This window comes from Pipistrellus hanaki (assembly GCF_964339955.1).
Source record: "Pipistrellus hanaki genome assembly, chromosome: 6".
Taxonomy (NCBI): domain Eukaryota; kingdom Metazoa; phylum Chordata; class Mammalia; order Chiroptera; family Vespertilionidae; genus Pipistrellus; species Pipistrellus hanaki.
Genome location: NC_140508.1, coordinates 47,085,969 through 47,103,916, shown reverse-complemented (window position 1 = coordinate 47,103,916; position 17,948 = coordinate 47,085,969). Strand labels below are relative to the sequence as shown.

At 33.7% G+C, this 17,948-nt stretch overlaps 1 protein-coding gene across 1 annotated transcript in view; it reads left to right on the top strand.

Annotated features, from left to right (window-relative positions):
- Positions 1-17,525, top strand: part of CDH19 (cadherin 19) — a 52,480-nt gene extending 34,955 nt beyond the window's left edge. The window contains exons 8-12 of the mRNA XM_084888531.1: positions 3,483-3,604; positions 10,333-10,454; positions 11,735-11,852; positions 13,231-13,485; positions 16,188-17,525. Coding sequence (XP_084744657.1) covers positions 3,483-3,604; positions 10,333-10,454; positions 11,735-11,852; positions 13,231-13,485; positions 16,188-16,639 — 1,069 coding nt within the window. The 3' untranslated portion in view covers positions 16,640-17,525. The remainder of the gene's footprint in view (positions 1-3,482; positions 3,605-10,332; positions 10,455-11,734; positions 11,853-13,230; positions 13,486-16,187) is intronic.
- Positions 17,526-17,948: the final 423 nt, after the last annotated feature.

Below are 17,948 nucleotides of genomic sequence, written 5' to 3'. Positions count from 1 at the left end.
GTGGTCCTTCCCCAGCCAGCTGCACCTGCGGTGGCACTGGGGCTCCAAAGGCACCTGTGGAGTGAGCGTGTTCCCTCCAGAAGGTGGGGTCCCTCAGCCTGGCCTATGGGAATCAGGCCAAAATCAACCAGCAGTCTGGCATTCCCCAAGGGGCCCCGAAGCGCCAGAGAGTACTCTGCAAAGTTGCTGTCGCTTTGTAGCTCCTGCATTGAGCGTCTGCCCCCTTGTGGTCAGTGCGCATCATATCTACCAGCCTGGTTGCTTAGCCTTTTATATGTATGTGTGTGTATATATATATATATATATATATATATATATATATATATATATATAATTATAATAGTAAATTGTTTAGATTTTTAAAGTAGTAAGACATGTTAACCTATTTATTGTTTTCCCTTAAAATATTTGACTATTTAATTTTTTTAAAATGCCTTAATGATTAAGTTCATCATTATTTTATAATTTATAGGAACTTGTTGAAAAAACTAAATATTGAATCTTAGTGATGTAAATTAGGCAAAGAATAATGAATGATTTACAATGCCTGTGAATGTTGATAAAAAATGGTATGCTTTTAAAAGATAATACAAAATTATTAGAATCATGTGTTTACTACTAGTGAAAATATTGCGTATATATGAGACACACCCAAATAATAGCAGAGATAATGTGTTTTATAGTATCACTTCTGGTAGTTATTTACCTTATTTTCTACACAAAATATATTTTTAGTAACAATTGCTATTTTTTACATTGAAATTAATTACCTTTAAAAATAGTTGTGAGCCCCTATTAAAAATATCTTTCAATGCCATTTCTAGACATTCTGCCATTTATAAGTATCTTATAAGTAAGATTGCTTTTCATATATTGCTTTCAAAAGTGTTGTTTTTCCTATGTAGAATAGCAAAACTTCAAAATATATCATGAAAACAAAGTTAAATGTATAGAGACTTGGCTTTCGCATGTCTCAGTTTCTTCTGTGAAGTGGGGATAGAACTTTAGTGATCGGACAAACATTAAGAACAAGATATAAAGGCATCTGCAGGAGAAAGCCTGGAAGAACCATTTGTTTATGTCATTCCTTCAAGAGCCATTAGCAGTGAGAAAACATTGCACTGTCACATTTTAATCTTTCAGCTTTTTAAAAATAAATTTATTGGGGAGATATTGGTTAATAATATTATATAGGTTTCAAGTGTACATTTCTATGGTACATAATCTTCATATTGCATTGTGTGCCCAACACCCAAAGTCACATCTTCTGTCATGTTATATCCCCTCTTTACCCTTTGCTTCCCCCAACCCTTTTTCTCTAGTGACCATCATACTGTTGTCTGTGTCTATGAGTTTTGTTTGTTTTTCTTGTTTGTTCATTTATTGCTTTCAGTTTTATATCTTATATATGAATGAAATCATATGGTTTTTATTTTTTTCTGTCTGACTTATTTTCCTTAGCATGTTATTCTCTAGATTCATTCATGCTGTTGCAAATGATAGTATTTAATACTTTCTTATGGCTGAGTTGTACATCATTGTATATATTAGAATGAAGAGTCTATAAAAGGACATTTGAAGTGAACCAAATATTATTTTTCTAAGCATCAAAACTCTACTGTTTAAGCTATTTAGCTCAAGCTTTTTACGAAATATATTGTAGACATGTGTTCTTTCTAAAATGTGTTTATAGACTGTTACTTAAAATATTAGTGTTGACTCGGGATCATAATTTTAAAAACTTTAATTTGGAAATAATCTCTAACATTTGATTGGTTTTATTTCAAAAGGTGTATTGAAGAAAAGGATATTCTAGATGTTCAAAACAAATATTAACTGTTAAACTGATGTTTTATTAGTCAAAAAATCTCTTAAGTAGGAAATGTGACCATCTGTGGGCCTGTACATAAATTGCTTTTAAAGGTTTAAAAGTGAGTAGAGCTAAAACTGAATTCCTCTAAAGCTTAGTTCTCTGTAATTTTTATTCTAATTCTTCCTGGAACACCAACCTAAAAATTACTGATATTTTTAGAGATCTATCAATTCAAGATTAAAATATTCTTATCTTTTACCACATGGTTTTTGGCAAACCTCATTGATGTTTCATCAGAGTAATCTAGAATACATGTGCAATGAGAAGCCATCACCAATACCTAGTTATTACTCTTTTTTAATTTTCCTTTTTTATTAATCATTTGCAGGCACGTAAGCTTTTGCTGAGCACTTCAAAGTTTTCTTTCATTGTGGAACTGGAGATCAATTTCCAGGCTTCTACATGAGGGGATTTTGAGAATTTTATGATCTATTTTCTTTCCATGTATGATCTAATAGTATGTTAGATCTACTAATCTTACTCCTGGGATATCTATATCTATCTATATGTATATCTATATATATATATATATATATCTGTATATATATATATATATATATATATATATATATATATATATATAGAGAGAGAGAGAGAGAGAGAGAGAGAGAGAGAGAGAACGAAAGAGAGAGAGAGAGAGAGAGCGAAAGAGAGAGAGAGAGAGAGAGAGAGAGAGAGAATATTTTCTTACTTGTGTAGTATTTCTGCCAAAGTATAATCTGACACTAATCATAAGGGAAAGCAGACAATCCAAAAATGTTGTAATCTGAGTGAAGTATTGTTGTAACCGGGTATCCTTTGAACTTTATTCTAATGGAAGGCTGGAGTATGGATCTAAGTTTATAACTTTCAAATGGCTGTTCCTACAATACCAGTTTATTATTAAAAAGCTAATTTAACTTTCCCCAGAGATTTGATATTCCACTTTCATCATATCATGAATTAAAAAAGTTGGTTTACAGTTGTGAGTATGCAAGTTTATCCTTGTATTATAATTTATTAAGTATTGTATTACTTTCCGTATGGATAACCATCAATCTATTTTTGCCCACCCCTGTATATATGCTTTATTTATTAAATATGAAATATTATAAAATTGTTTTATTTCAGCAAACAAAAACAAGTGATTTCCCATAGGTCAGCTATCAAGTAATTATAATATGATGTTCAGATTTAACATGCAATTATGTAGTGTTGGAAAGAGACTCAGGACAGTCGAGGCTGAGAATATGTTTTCTCTTGCTTTAAATTTTTAAAAAAGAGGTTCACACAGATTAATATTATCCCCATTTTTTGTATTTCTTTTTATAAATGACATTTTGCCATTTTGTTTTAAATAAGTTACTCACTTATTAAAATTCTCTCTTAGAAATAAATGAGTGTGAGTTTAGATTGAGCATACATCAATTTAAGTGTTTTAGTGTTTTCCCTCTATCTACTCTGAGTTGAATCTTAAATGTATCAATAAACCTTTCTGAAATTGGTCTGAATTTAATTATCTATGTGGACATGCACTTAACAGTTTTTTTTTTTCTTGTTGCTTTTAAAGAGGTGTTATGTATCTGTTATACAGAGTAAATAAAATTGAGGAACACATTTTTTGGTTCAGGTATTCTATTAGCAAAAGTAACACGTTCCAAATTGATGACAATGGCACCATCACCACAACTCACCCTCTTGACCGAGAGATGAGAGCTTGGTGGAACTTCAGCATTACAGCCACAGAACTATGTAAGTACTCATTTGGGAACCACTTATCAGTTCACTATATTTTTTAAACCATTCAATAAGTTCTGAACATAGGGGTGGGGGGGGGGTGGGGGAAACTAGCTTAGAATGTTACTGGGAATAAATTTAAGTGGTATATTATATGTCATTTCATACATGTATGTTATTATTGTTTTTAATTAACAATGCCTGCTCATTCCAATTATAGGTTTTAAATAATTTCACCTTTGAAGTTTCAGTAATAATGTAAACAAACTGCCTGAATCATGAAAAACAGGGCATCCCAAAAAAGTGCTATAAAAATGCTTGCTGTATGTGTTCACTACCTAGAAGCTTGCAGCACAACAATTCTGTTGATTGTAGGGAAGAGATGTTGCCTTGTAACATTTGTTTTACCAGCAAATGAAGTTCACTGTGTTTAGTCTGGTTCCTGGAAAACTTCCCAAGTGAACCAACAAGCTATTTCTCAGCATGTCAGCTAAGTGAATAAAAACACTAACTACATTAAAATGAAGCTGTGGAGATATATGTGTGTTTTATATAGTTATGTCAGAGGTTTAATTTGATCTTAATTTTAAACAGATTTTTTTTCAGAAAAAAAGAATACAATATTGAAATGAATTTCTTGCTAATTTTTCTTTAATTTGTTTGTGCCTGCAATACTTTTTTTTTCTAGTTTACTTAAGCAAAAAGTGATTCTATGGTGATATATTATGTTTAAACCATTAAAAAATGAGCCTTAAATTTTGAGTCATTTTATCTTGAAATCTCTAGAAATACTTTTAAAATATTTTAATGTTTTATTTTATCCATTCATCATGATTACTAGAGGCCTGGTACACAAAATTTGTGCATGGGGGGAGGTGATCCCATCAGCCCAGCCTGCACCCTCTCCAATCCAGGACCCCTCTGGTGAAACTGACAGTTGGGCATCCCTCTCATAATTAGGGACTACTGTCTCCTAACTGCTCACCTGTCTTCCTGCCTGATTGCCCCTAACTGCCCCTCTGCCAGCCTGATCACCCTCTAACCACTCCTCTGCCAGCTTTATTGACACCTAACTGCTCCCCTGCCAGCCTGATTGCCCTCAACTGTCCTCCCCTGCCAGCCTGACCACCCCCAATTGCCCTACCCTGCAGGCCTGCCCTTCCCCCCACCAACTGCCTTCCTCTGCAGGCCTGGGTGACCCCAATGGTTCTCCCCTGGAGGCCTGGTCCTCTCAACTGCCCTCCTTCCCCTTCAGGCCCAGTCACCCCCAATTGCTCTCCTCTGCTTGCCTGGTCACCCCCAACTGCCCTCTCCTACTGGCCTGGTCACCCTCAATTACACTTCCTTGCTGGCCTGATGACTCACAACTTCTCTCCTCTGCTGACCACCTTGTGGTGGCCATCTTGTGACCACATGGGAGTGTCCATCTTGTGTGAGGGCATGACTGTCAATTTGCATATTACTTCTTTATTATATAGGATAGAAAAGAGTCTTAAAATAAATCTTAATTGTTTATGTATTTTCTAAAAGCTATGAGTTTTTAAAAATCTCATCCCAACACAGAAGCCCTCTCTATAACAGTAGAATAGAGGGAAAACAGTCATTGATCAGTCTTATAATAGACCAGAACGTGATGCCCATTAAAGGAAATCACTAAGAGATTGCCAAGAGAGAAATAAATCTGATCTTTTACACCCAGGCAGATACAGCCCATTGCAAGCAAGTTCTCAAGGTAAAACCATTAGGAGGACTTCACATCAGGTGTCACACATAGTTATTTAAAATTCACTAAATTATTAGAGTGACCATCTGTGTTTGCTAATTGACTTTATCCAAATGAAAATTAAGCTTCTCATTCCTATATTACAAGAGGAAGTTTCCAAGTTGGGTGGGTCGGGCCTTTGCCAAACTAACTCCTACCGTCTCACAGAAACTGGAAGGAAGCAGTGCTTCCTGCTTGATGATTACATTCCAAAGAGTTGGTTTCCAATACTTGAGAAATACAAACCTGGAGTGCAAAGTTGGCAAGAGGTTTCTTTAACTTTTATTTTAGTATGTATGTATGTATGTATGTATGTATATGTATGTAATGTATGTATGTTTAACCTTCACCAAAGATATTTTTTTTTCATTATTTTTAGAGAGATTGAAAGGAGCAAGAGAGATACAGAGAGAGAAACATTGATGTGAGAGAGACACTTTGATCGGTTGCCTTCCTCACGCACCCGGAGCCTGCAACCCATGTATGTTCCTTTGCCTGGAATTGAACCCAGGACCCTTAAACAAGCAGGCTGAAGCTCTATTCACTGAGCCAAACCAGCTATAGATCTTTAACTTTTAAAAGGTTTACATTTATATATATAAAAGAAGCAGAGAAATTACAAGTTTTCTAGGGTAAATGTTCTAAGAGGAAGAAGGGACAGTCTTTTCTCTTATTTTCAACAGAGAGAATTGTCTCTTTAAAAAAATTATTTTTGTATCACTCTGATGGTTAGTGAATTTGAGCATTTTTTTCATATGACTATTGGCCATTTGTATGTCCTTTTTGGAGAAGTGTATATTTATGTTCTTTGCTCATTTTAAATATTTTGTTGATTTTTTACAGAGAGGAAGGGAGAGAGATAGAGAGCTAGCAACGTCGATGAGAGAGAAACATTGACCAGCTGCCTCTTGCACACCCCCTACCGGGGATGTGCCCGCAACCAACATACATGCCCCTGACCGGAATCAAACCTGGGACCTTTCAGTCCGCAGACTGACGCTCTACCACTGAGCCAAACCGATTTCGGCTTCTTTGCCCACTTTAAATCAAACTATTTGTCTTCCTTTTGTTGAGGTTTTTATATATTTTGGAAATTAATACCTTATTCTATGTCTCATGATAATTATGTTCTCCTGTACAGTGCATTCCCTTTGCATTTTTGAGGGTGGGTCCTTTTGCATTAGCTATCATCAATAAATCAATAAGTACTTGCAAGGATTTGGAGAAAAGGGAACCCTTGTACACTGCTGGTGGAAGTATGGAGTTTCCTAAAAAAATAAAAAATTGAACTGCCATTTCATAGTGATCCCACTTATAGTAATATATCTTAAGAACCCCGAAACACCAATCATAAAGAATATAGGCATATTAGTGCTATTTACAATATCTAAGAAACAGCCCAAGTGCCCATCAGTAGGTGAGTGGATAAAAAAGCAATGGAATACTATACAGTTGTAAAAAAAAAAAAAAAAAAAAAAAAAAAAAGAAGAAGAAGAAGAAGAAGGATTTCTTATCCTATGAGACAGTATGGAGGGGCCTGGAGAGTTTCATGGGAAGCAAAATAAGCCAATCAGAGAAAGACAAGTATCACATAATCTCACTCATATGTGGAATCTGAAGAACAAAATAAACCGAGGAACATAATAGTTTCAGAGGCATAGAAGCATGCGACAAACAGACTGATGGAGCTCAAAGAGGAGGGGAAAGGAGGTGGGCAGAGTTTAACCAAAAAAGTATTTGCATATATGCATAATCTATGGACACAGACAATAGTGAGGTGATGGCCTGGAATGAACTGGATGGAAGGAGGCAATGGAGGAAAAATGGGGGACATCTGTAATATTTTCAACAATAAAGATTAAAAAATGTCTGCATTGAAATTAAAAATTTAAATATAATGCTTTTCCATAAACAAAAGAGCATGTAAGTTATAAATAGAAACATTGGGAAACAAAATAACCTTACTCTTCCTATTTAATTTGTGAACCTTTTCCACAGCATTTTAAATAAAAAGAGAAAAGATTTAAAATAATGTTATACAAATATAGAACATATTATCCTGCAACTTTTATTTCACAAAAGAAATCATGTATATCACTTCTGGTTAGTATATAAATAACATAATATTTTATATTTATTGCTCCTTTATATGCTAACTGATCTTCTAAATGCTTTGTATGCATTAATTTATTTAATCTTTATTAAATAAATAAAGTTCTGTTAGTAGTTACTAGTATAATTTGCATTTTACTGAGAATCAACTGAAATAAACAGTAGTTAAATATTTTTTTCAAGTTGAGAACCAAGATTAAAATCCATTTTAAAGCTCATTATATTAATTCATTTGTTACATTGACTCTTTCATTTTTAATAAGCACATAGAATTTCATAGTATGGTTATACTTTATTTTGCCCATTTCCTTTTGATATACATTTGGATTATTTTATTATTTCAGTGTGTTGCAAACAATTCTGGAATAAATTAATTGAATCTTATATTTTTATATACTGTTGCTGAGGCAGGATAGTAAGAAGCTAGAAAAATTCCTTGGCAAGTGGAATGGGGAAACTAAGACAAATAGTTTAAAAGCTGAGCAATTTATAGCCAGATAATAAGTCACAAAGTCTTATCTTCCTTAACCAAGGACACAGGAGCAAATGGCTTACACATTCCAGACACTGGTGGGGCAACCCTGTCTCATCTGGTCCCTCTTTGGTGACATTAAAAAAAAAAAAAATATATATATATATATATATATATATATATATATATATATATATATATATATAATTTCAGAGAGGAAGGGAGATGGAGAGAGATAAAGAAACATCACTGATTCACTGATTAGAGAAAATAGGTGATTGACTGCCTCCTGCATGCTCCCAACTGGGGATCAAGCCTGTGCCCTTGGATGTGCCCTTGGATGGAATCGAACCTAGGATCTTTCATTCTGCAGGCCGACGCTCTATCCACTGAGCCAAACTGGGTAGAGCTGGTGACCTTCTTTGAAGGTGAAACTGACCAGAGAATGACCATGACCCCTGGATATGCTCATCTGGATGAATCAGCATATTAGAAGACATACATGGAAAGCTGATGAATATTTTATTTAGATTCTTCCCTATGAACTCCCATAAAATTCCCACTTTTAAAAAACAGATAAAAACCTTAGGACAAAGAACCCAATGCACGCTCTCTCCATTGAGCATACCCATGCCTTCGTCCCCCCACTCCTTCTGTCCTCAAGTGGGCAACTTTGCTTTTTCTTTTTCTTTTTTTTTTTCCTAAGTAATAAAGGTTCCCAGGTGAATTGCAATCAAGGAAGCAGTGGGCAGCAGCAGCTTGTCCTGGACTAACCCCTGAACCTGTCTCTAAGGGCACTGCTTTTGCCTTGGTAGCTTGGTTTTCCTGAGTCCACACAGCCCAGCTGGGTCACTTCTTCTGCCCCTTATGACTTTCTTTGCAAAGGGCCAAAGCAGTCATGTCTAGGCTAGTCTGGACTCCCTCACTTTCCAAAGGGTTAAGGCTGCTCTGCCGAGGCCCACTCCTGTTGCCGTGATCTTCCCTCCTCTATCTTAAGCCCTTTCTTAATTTCAGTGTCCCCAGCTTTAATGAAGGCACTCTCAAAATCACTCAGGTCCTGCATGAAGCCAAGAACCTGCACATTCCAGATCGAACGTGGGTAGACCCACTTTGGTCCCCAGTCTCTTTCTGGTGACAGTGCCCAAGCTAATTATGTGTAATTTAACTTTACTATCTGATGCCAGATTACATTCTAGAAAATGTGGACACTCCCATCATTATTTATCATTACTCCCCCATCACTGGGTCTGTTTTGCACATTTAACGTAAATTACATAGGCCAAATAATCATTCTCCTTACTTCTGGTGAGCAAAAATCTCTGTGAATATTGTTATTGTAGAGCAGCATCTCTTAATTGTGGGCTATTTTTCCTCTTAGGACATTTGACAATGTAAGGATCATGACTAACATTTAATAGAAACTAAAAAATGAAGCTATGCATCCTACAATGTATAGATAACCCCTCAAAAGAAATAATTATCTAGTCTAAAATATCAACAGTGATGAGGTTAAGAAACCCTGGTATGAATAATTAGAATTTTCTCATTTGTGAATTTGTGGTTGGGAATGAATTGTCTTTTTCATATCATTTATCAGGATTTGAAAATGTGAGCTATTGATATTTCATTTTGTGATGCAAACACGTTTTCTGATCATTATTGTTTGGTTGTTGTTTTGGCTTTTTTTTTAAAACTATTTTTTTTGCCATTAAATAAATGTATTTAATCATATCTTACCAGTCTTTCATGGTTTTTGTATTTCTTGGCTCATTTAAGAAAATCCTCTCAACTCAATGTATGCATACTTAGATATTATTTTAATTATCTTATTTTACCATGTATTTAGATTATATCTTATGTCCTGTTTTTGTTTTTAAAAGTATATTTAAAAACAAATATATTTTATTTTTAAAAGTATACTGAATGATGCTTTTCATTGAGACTACTGGATGGTGGCTTCTTAACTGCTTTTTCTACTTCAGCTATGAGCTTAGGAAAGTCAATTATCTATAATATGTAAAATTAAACAGTTTCTCAATGACTTTTATCAGTAGAACTGGGAAGGATAATAGCACATATTCATCATGATTAGATTAATTTATATCAATATTTCTTAAATTTCCTGGATTTTTGGAAGATGTTCATATAACTAATTTCTCTAGTACTTTTTCTCATCAGCTCTTACATCTATGGAAAGTACAGGGTACTTGAAATATTGGTTGAGTTAAATGTGTTGATAACATTCTTTTCCACTTTTATTGTTGATAAATATATGAATGATATAGACAACCTGTCTTCATTTAGCTTATATTCAAATGAAATACTACATACTAATTTAAAAAAAAAAAAATTTTCCCCTAAAGATAGCATTATCTATTTGTATTCTGTTTGTTGTAGACAATGAAGAACAGACTTCTGAAGTTCCTGTGTATGTACAAGTTCTTGATATTAACGATCATGCTCCTGAGTTCCCTGAACTTTATAAGACTTATGTTTGTGAAAATGCAAGCTCTGGTCAGGTAAGAACTCATAAGAAATTGCTGACATGTTAATCCCATGCTTTTATGTTGTGGGTTCTGTATAACTTACATTTCTTTTTAAAGATGTCACACTTTGACAGTGTTTCTCTGCAATGCTGAGTGTAACAGACATCTTATAACTCATTCAGAATCTCTTAAGAAGGAAATGGGCACCATGTGAAGAACTTGTAATGTATGACACAAGTCTTAACTGTCACTGCTAATATTAATGAAATTACTTTTAATAAAGGCCAATTCTGCCCATGTACTCATCTAATGGTATTGAAATTTACTAACTCCTTTTAAGTCAGGAATTGTAGAGTACAGGTTGTATCATTTTTTTCAAATGACTCATAAAAAAAGAAGCCATAATTAAACACCTACCTGCACACATAAAATCAAACACAACAAAGTTATTAAGCCTATATCTGTAAATATCAGATGTAAATTATAATTAAAAGTAATTTCTGAAAATATTAAAAGGTACTAACTTAGAAATTGCGTGTTCATAAGTATAAACACACTGTTAATTTACATAATGAACTTTTCATTTCCAGAATTAATCACAATCTCACTGTCTGACCCTGACAGCATATCTTTTTTTTTCCTTTTTTTGACAATACAGAGCTACTTGACTGACACATCCATGTCTAAAGAAAATAATTAATAGAGATCTGATTTGTTCACAGATGCATTGCTTAACTTCTCATGATCCAAGATAGAGGAACTTATCTTAGGTGGAACACTTTTCCTATAATCTTTAGGGGTCAAAGGAAATCGTGTACATTGTCCCTAAGCTTTAAATGCACTATTTCCTGAAATAAATTTAAACAAACTCATTACTTTAGCAACCACTTTAGTAAGGAATAACTTCTCCATAGTTACGCTCTCAATACAAGCAGGGAACATATACTTGCAGCAAATCATAATGGCTGGCATTCAGATGGGAAAGGGAGAAATCTAGGCTGGGAGAATGGGAGGAAGTCCTGACACAGAGCTGCAGGGCTTTGAGAACTTCTAACAAACTCAGCTTATGAAAACCATCTGGCCCATCAACAAAAATATATTCACTATGTGATAGCAAAACACTGTTTTGATCAGGTCAAGATATTTTTAATCTGAGAAAATATGTTAATATCTATATCCATTTGATAGTTGTCCTCTGCAATGTTCATTGTCCATAAAGATTTTAGTAAAAACCATTTTAATAAAAAGTCTAACAACAACAACAGGGATCTTTTTCCTGAATAAAAAACAAAACAAAACATTTTTCCCCCTAGGAGATTCAGACTATCAGTGCGGTGGATAAAGATGACTCCATAGAAAGGCCAAATTTTTATTTTAATTTATCTGTGGAAGACACGGAGAACTCTAAGTTTACAATCAGAGATAATCAAGGTAATTATTTTCACTCTTGATGGCTTTTGACCCATTTTCCTAGCATTGTGGTTGATTTTAAGCGAACTTACAGCATTGCTTTTTACACTTTAACTGCATACTGATAATGTTGAGACATACCAGTAGAGCACTAAGAAGTGGAAATGAAAATGGGAAAGAAAACCCAAAGTCAAGTTCTGAAAATACTATCCCCATCTTCTACTGGATGTCTTGAAATTAGAAGCACTTTTTTCAAGTCATGAGTGGCTGTAAGTCCTTAGAAAGTCTGAATAGCTTTGCAGTATAATTGCAATTCTGACAGAATGGTTCCTTTCATGTCATCAGGTAACTCAAATTTCAATCTATGCTGGGGATCAGAGTGATACATACTTAACTTGTACTCATGTTAGCTCGATTAATTCAAAGATATTTGGTGTCATTAATTCTGGCTCTAACTACATAAAATAGGTTTAATATTATAATATTTCCTTCTAAATTAAATAAATATATCAATCTAAGGACAAAAGATTCTAAAGGATTTCATGTGGAGAGACAAAATTTCTTTTCTTACCATATGTAAGTGACTAGCTTTATAAAGTCACTATGTTATATTTTCTTTAACTTCCGTAAAATATTTTTATCATCCTATGGATTTCTGTTTTAATTCTCTTTTATATTCCAAAGGTATGAAACATTGCCTTTATTATTCAAGAATCTGTAACCAATACCAGCAGCTGTCCTTCCAGAAAACAGAGGTTAATCTTTAATGTTGGTGATCTTTTGTTGGGAGAATAAATACAGACATCTCCCTTTAGCCCTGATCAAATTCCCCAGTGAAGGGAACTCAAATGAACGTAGGATAGAAAACCCAAATATCAACATAAGAAATAATATGTAGCTTAGATTTGTTTATATTAATACAAATAATGTACTGGGGCAAAATATAGATATTGAAACAAAGAAAATAATTGATTTGGCTTAACACTTGTGATCACAAATAAACTATATATTGGGAAAAATGTAAATTATATCACATGATATCTGTCTAGTAACTAGAATCAAAAGCGTTTTATATACTTCAAGAGCAAGATGGGGAATTTGTTTTAAAAAGATGATTTGAGAAAAGTTATAAGTAGGCATACATTTCAAACGACTTCCATTTGCTTAAGTTTTGTAGATTACCTTATAAAGTTTGTTTGATTGCTACAGAAAATATTTTTTTTGGGAGATGGAAATACAAAAAAACAACAACAAAAAAGAAAACATAGTACTGAGGCATAAGAAATTGAACTGAAAAAAGTTATTTAGGTATTTCTATACTATTGCCTCTAGTACATATGCCTGGTATGAATTTCTTATGTATTGTTGAAAAAATTATGCACATGGATTTTTGTTTTAGATAACACAGCTGTAATTTTGACTAATAGAACTGGTTTTAGCCTTCAAGAAGAGACTGTCTTCTACATATTCATCTTAATTGCCGACAATGGTGTCCCATCCCTTACAAGTACAAACATGCTTACCATCCAAGTGTGTGACTGCGGTGACAGTAGCAGTGTAGAGATCTGCCACAATAAAGATATGCTTTTCATGGAATCCAGAACAGAGATCATGACTGCTATTCTGATATGCGCTATGATAATGCTATTACTTGGTAAGTAGTGTTGAACTGAACATACCTTCATTTACTGAAAATACGATGATAAATATAGAAAATAGATAATTTCTATTTTAATGATAGCAATATAACATGGCTTTGTGTGTGCTCACATATTTAATTTCTCTTCTGGATGTATTACAATTCTTAAATCAAGTGGAGTAAAATTTAAAAATGATGAATATGCACTTCAAGCTGAAAATAAACAATTCTTGAATTATATGAGTACGTATGTATGTGCTCATCTGTTTGGAATGTTTTTGACACACACACATTGCAACATACATAGTTAGGTAAAAATTAGTAGCAATAGTGATGAGCTTCTATTGAGTGCTTATTACACTCCAGGGAGTGTCTTAAATGCTTTGCATATATATTGCAATTTGATCCGTAGAATAACTTACGAAGTATTATAGTAACTATTATCACCTGTGTTGAACAGACAGAGGGTGAAAGTCAAAGAATTATGTGCCATAGCTCCTAAATGAGGTTTTGAGATTCCATAACCACAACCAACCACGATTCAATCATACACTGCAGCTCACTCTCAGCTTTGGAGTATTAAAAAGAGAGTAAATGTTAGCATGGACAGATGTAAACAAGAGAGTTTTACTTAATGTGCTAAACACAAAAGAAATTGCTGTCAAATAACTCCATTATTTCTTGTTTGTTGCTGTTATTTTTGTTTTCAAAAGAAGATAAGTTATACTCATTTTACTGATGAGGCAAATGAGCCCCTAAATGTTTTATGTAGTCAGGCTTTTAAGACAACAAATGATTCATTTAGCATAAGCTTTTACATCATCTATCAGTGTCTATAATCTAAACCCTTCTCTTCCATTCCTCATAACTATGTATTAAAGCCAACACAACCTTACAAAGTCTTGAAAGCAATTATAACAGCCATTGTTTTTAAATCCCCAAACTTATGGCTCAACTGGCATAAAATATGCTTCAAGACTCGCTGTGCCTTTGCTCTCCTCAACTTTCTCAAAGCTTCAAAACCCTCTTTTACCACCCAACATTCTCTTATACATAGCTTCAGTGTTTCCTGTTATTTTTAATGATCATGAATCATAAAAATGAATTTAGAGCTACATAGCTAGACGTCAGAATCAAGAAGCAGTTAAAACAGTGTAGTTTTGGCAGGTCCTGAATTACTAGACCTAAGCCTAGTCTTGAAATTCCACAGGTAAACCAAGGGTAGCCATACACAGACATAATATTTAGAGGAAGGCAGGTGGGGCCCACCAATGGTAGTTTCCTCTGAGAGTATCATGAGGACAGTCTCCAGTTCATAACTTTAGAAATTATTTACTAGACCTCTTTCTATTTCAACTATGCATATATCTCAAATGAGATTTCTGTGTTTGGTTGTTTTTTTTTAGGTTTTTTAATCCCCACCTAAAATATATTTTAATCAATATATTTTCATTTATTTGAAGAGAGAGAGAAGAAAAAAAAAAGATGAGAGAGAGAGGTGAGAGATAAATATGGATTTGTTGCCCACTATGATCCTGAACTGGGGTCAGGCTCTTAATCTAGATATGTGACTTAACCAGAAACAAAACTCAAAATCTTTTGATGTACAGGATAATGTGCCAACCAACTGAGCCAACTGGCTCAGATAAATTTTAAACCATAGTACCTGCATTTAAACATGATGGCTTTATTTGAGTCAAGAGCAGTGTTTCTATATTTGAAATGTAAGTTTGATATAAAAATCACATAATGAATTTATGTTTGTGATAATGTTAATGGTATTGCTTCAATTTTTGTTCTAGTTCTATCTATGAAATTCTGAACAGCCACTTAAGATCCAAGACTGTGTAAGAATTGGTTACACCCATACACACACACACCTGCACACACATGCATATTTTCTTTAAAATCTAGAGTGTACTAAAATCATTCTGTTTCTACATGTTGTTAAAATTACCTATTGGTAATTATCGCAATTGGATATACTAGTGTTCTGATTAAAAGACTTGATAGTTTGGAATTTCTAAAATTAATATGGTATCACAAATTGCAGATTTTGAACCAACTATCTGATACTGAGTGCCAAGTTTCTGTTTCCTTGGTGTGTGGCTGTGTTATTGAATATCCCCAGGCTTCCATTTCCTCAACTTTAATAGGGAATTAAGAATAACATATGAGTCTCACAATTAAATTAGTGAATAGATTAAAAGCTTTCAGAAAAATGCTCAGTGTACACTTTGTAAGCAGTAAATATTAACTTAGAAAATAATTATACCACCAAATTTGCCTTGATGGGAACTATTAAACTAGTCTATTGTGCTTAATTTCTATTAACCTGCCTCTTTGGTTACTAAATGGACAAATGCAAATAGATTGGAAAATAGTCTTATATTCTGCTTTGTTATATTTTCAATATATAAGAAAAAAAATAAATTTTAGGGGTTTTAAATTGATCATCATCAAAAACATTTCACTATATTTTCATGATGTTTTTCTACTCTAAATCATCAATCAGGGAATTTGCTATCCATCCCACATCTTTCTGCAAGCCCCTTTGGTAAATTTTCAACAACAAATATATCTTTTTTGTCTTAAAATAAAAAAATAAAATCATGTATTTATTTTGTCACAAAAGCAAGGATTGTGAAGTTTATCATAATATGTCTTGTTATGTTATGCCACATTGCATTAATATTTTGGTATGCTTTATTTGTCAGGGTTTATTTTTATGATCTTACTTCTACAACAACGAAAGAAACAGACTCTTTTTCCTGAGAAAGATAAAGAGTGCAGAGAGAGTATATTCAGATATGATGATGGAGGGACAAGAGAAGAAGATACAGAGGCCTCTGCTATTGGAGAACTGAGGTGCAGCACCTTCATGAGGGAACCTCGGACTCGGAAAACCACCTCTGCAGAGATTAGAAGTTTGTGCAGGATGTCATGGCAGGTTGGTCCAGATGATGCTGTAATCAAGGAATTCATCTTAGAAAAGCTGGAAGAAGCTAACACTGATACTTACGCTCATCCTTTGGACTCCCTGCAGATCTATGCCTTTGAGGGAACAGGGTCATTAGCTGGTTCCCTGAGCTCTTTAGAATCATCAGTCTCTGGTGAGAATGAAAATTTTGATTGCTTTCATGATTTGGAACTTCCCTTTCAAATATAAGCACGTACATTTGGTTCTGCTATGCAGTCAAATAATTAGGGCTTGGGGATAGAGGGGGAGGACTGGGTGTAAAAGGTTAAGGCAGTAAGAGTGGGGGGAAACACAGACAACTGTATGATGGTTGCCAGGGGAAACGGAAGGTGAGTAAGGTAGAACAGGGGATACATGGTGGCAGAGAGAGCCTTGACTTTGGGTGGTAAGGGCATGATGCAGTGTGCAGATGATGTATTATAGAATTATACAGTTGAAACCTCTATGGTTTTATTCACCAATGTCACCCCAATTAATTTTAAAATAAAACTTTTTATTTTATTTTATCAAAATAAAAGCTTTAAAATGCTAATGTGCTTTGAGGCAAACTGGAAGTCTCTTGGTAAAGAGTTGTAGGTTCCATTTCTCTGAGAGAAAAATAAGACCTGTGTTAATAGTGTTTTCTGATTTCATTGGAGCAAATACTCATGGTTATTTCAAGCTAGCCACATGTTGTCACTGAATAATAATATGGAGAAAAATGCCAGTGCAAGGCGCCTCAAGTACAGCGCTGGTAAACTCTCCTAGCATTTCCCTCGTACCATCCAATACAAATTCTCAACATTTTGAATGTTTAATGTGGGAAAGGCACTAAACCTAGAGTATCTTAATAGTATTTCATTTATACATTAGTTAAATCTTACCAAGTAAGAGTAAAGTATACATGTGTGTTAAGTTCCTGATACTATACTCAGATAAACTGAAACACCAAGAGAATCTGAGTAATCATATAAAACTTGAAAAAAAACCTATTTTATTTACATAAAGAAGCAAGTTTATTTCATGGATTCTATGATTCATTCTAGTTTGATATTTTTTAATCTTTGTCAAGACCACGTTTTAAAACTGATTTCACATTTAGACAGCTAATTGGCATATGCTATTTAATCAAAATATAGTATATATATATATATATATATATATATATGTGTGTGTGTGTGTGTGTGTGTGTGTGTGTGTATTATTTTTGATATTACAGCTTTGTATATAAATTTTATTTACTTTGTTTAAAAGTTTTTCATAATTTGTGTTCTTATGTAACCAAAATGCAACTTTATTATGTCACAATGCAATGACAGAATATTTGTCAACATTTACTCATCATTAAATTTAAATGTTATAAAAATGGTGGAAAGTGTAAAATAATATAAGTAACTTTTTATTGCTACTAAAATGAGAGAAGCAAATAAAAGAACTGTGTCCAAACTTGAATTAATTTTCATTCTAAGTAATATGATCAACTGCAGTGAATCCTACCATGCACAGCAATAAAATTATC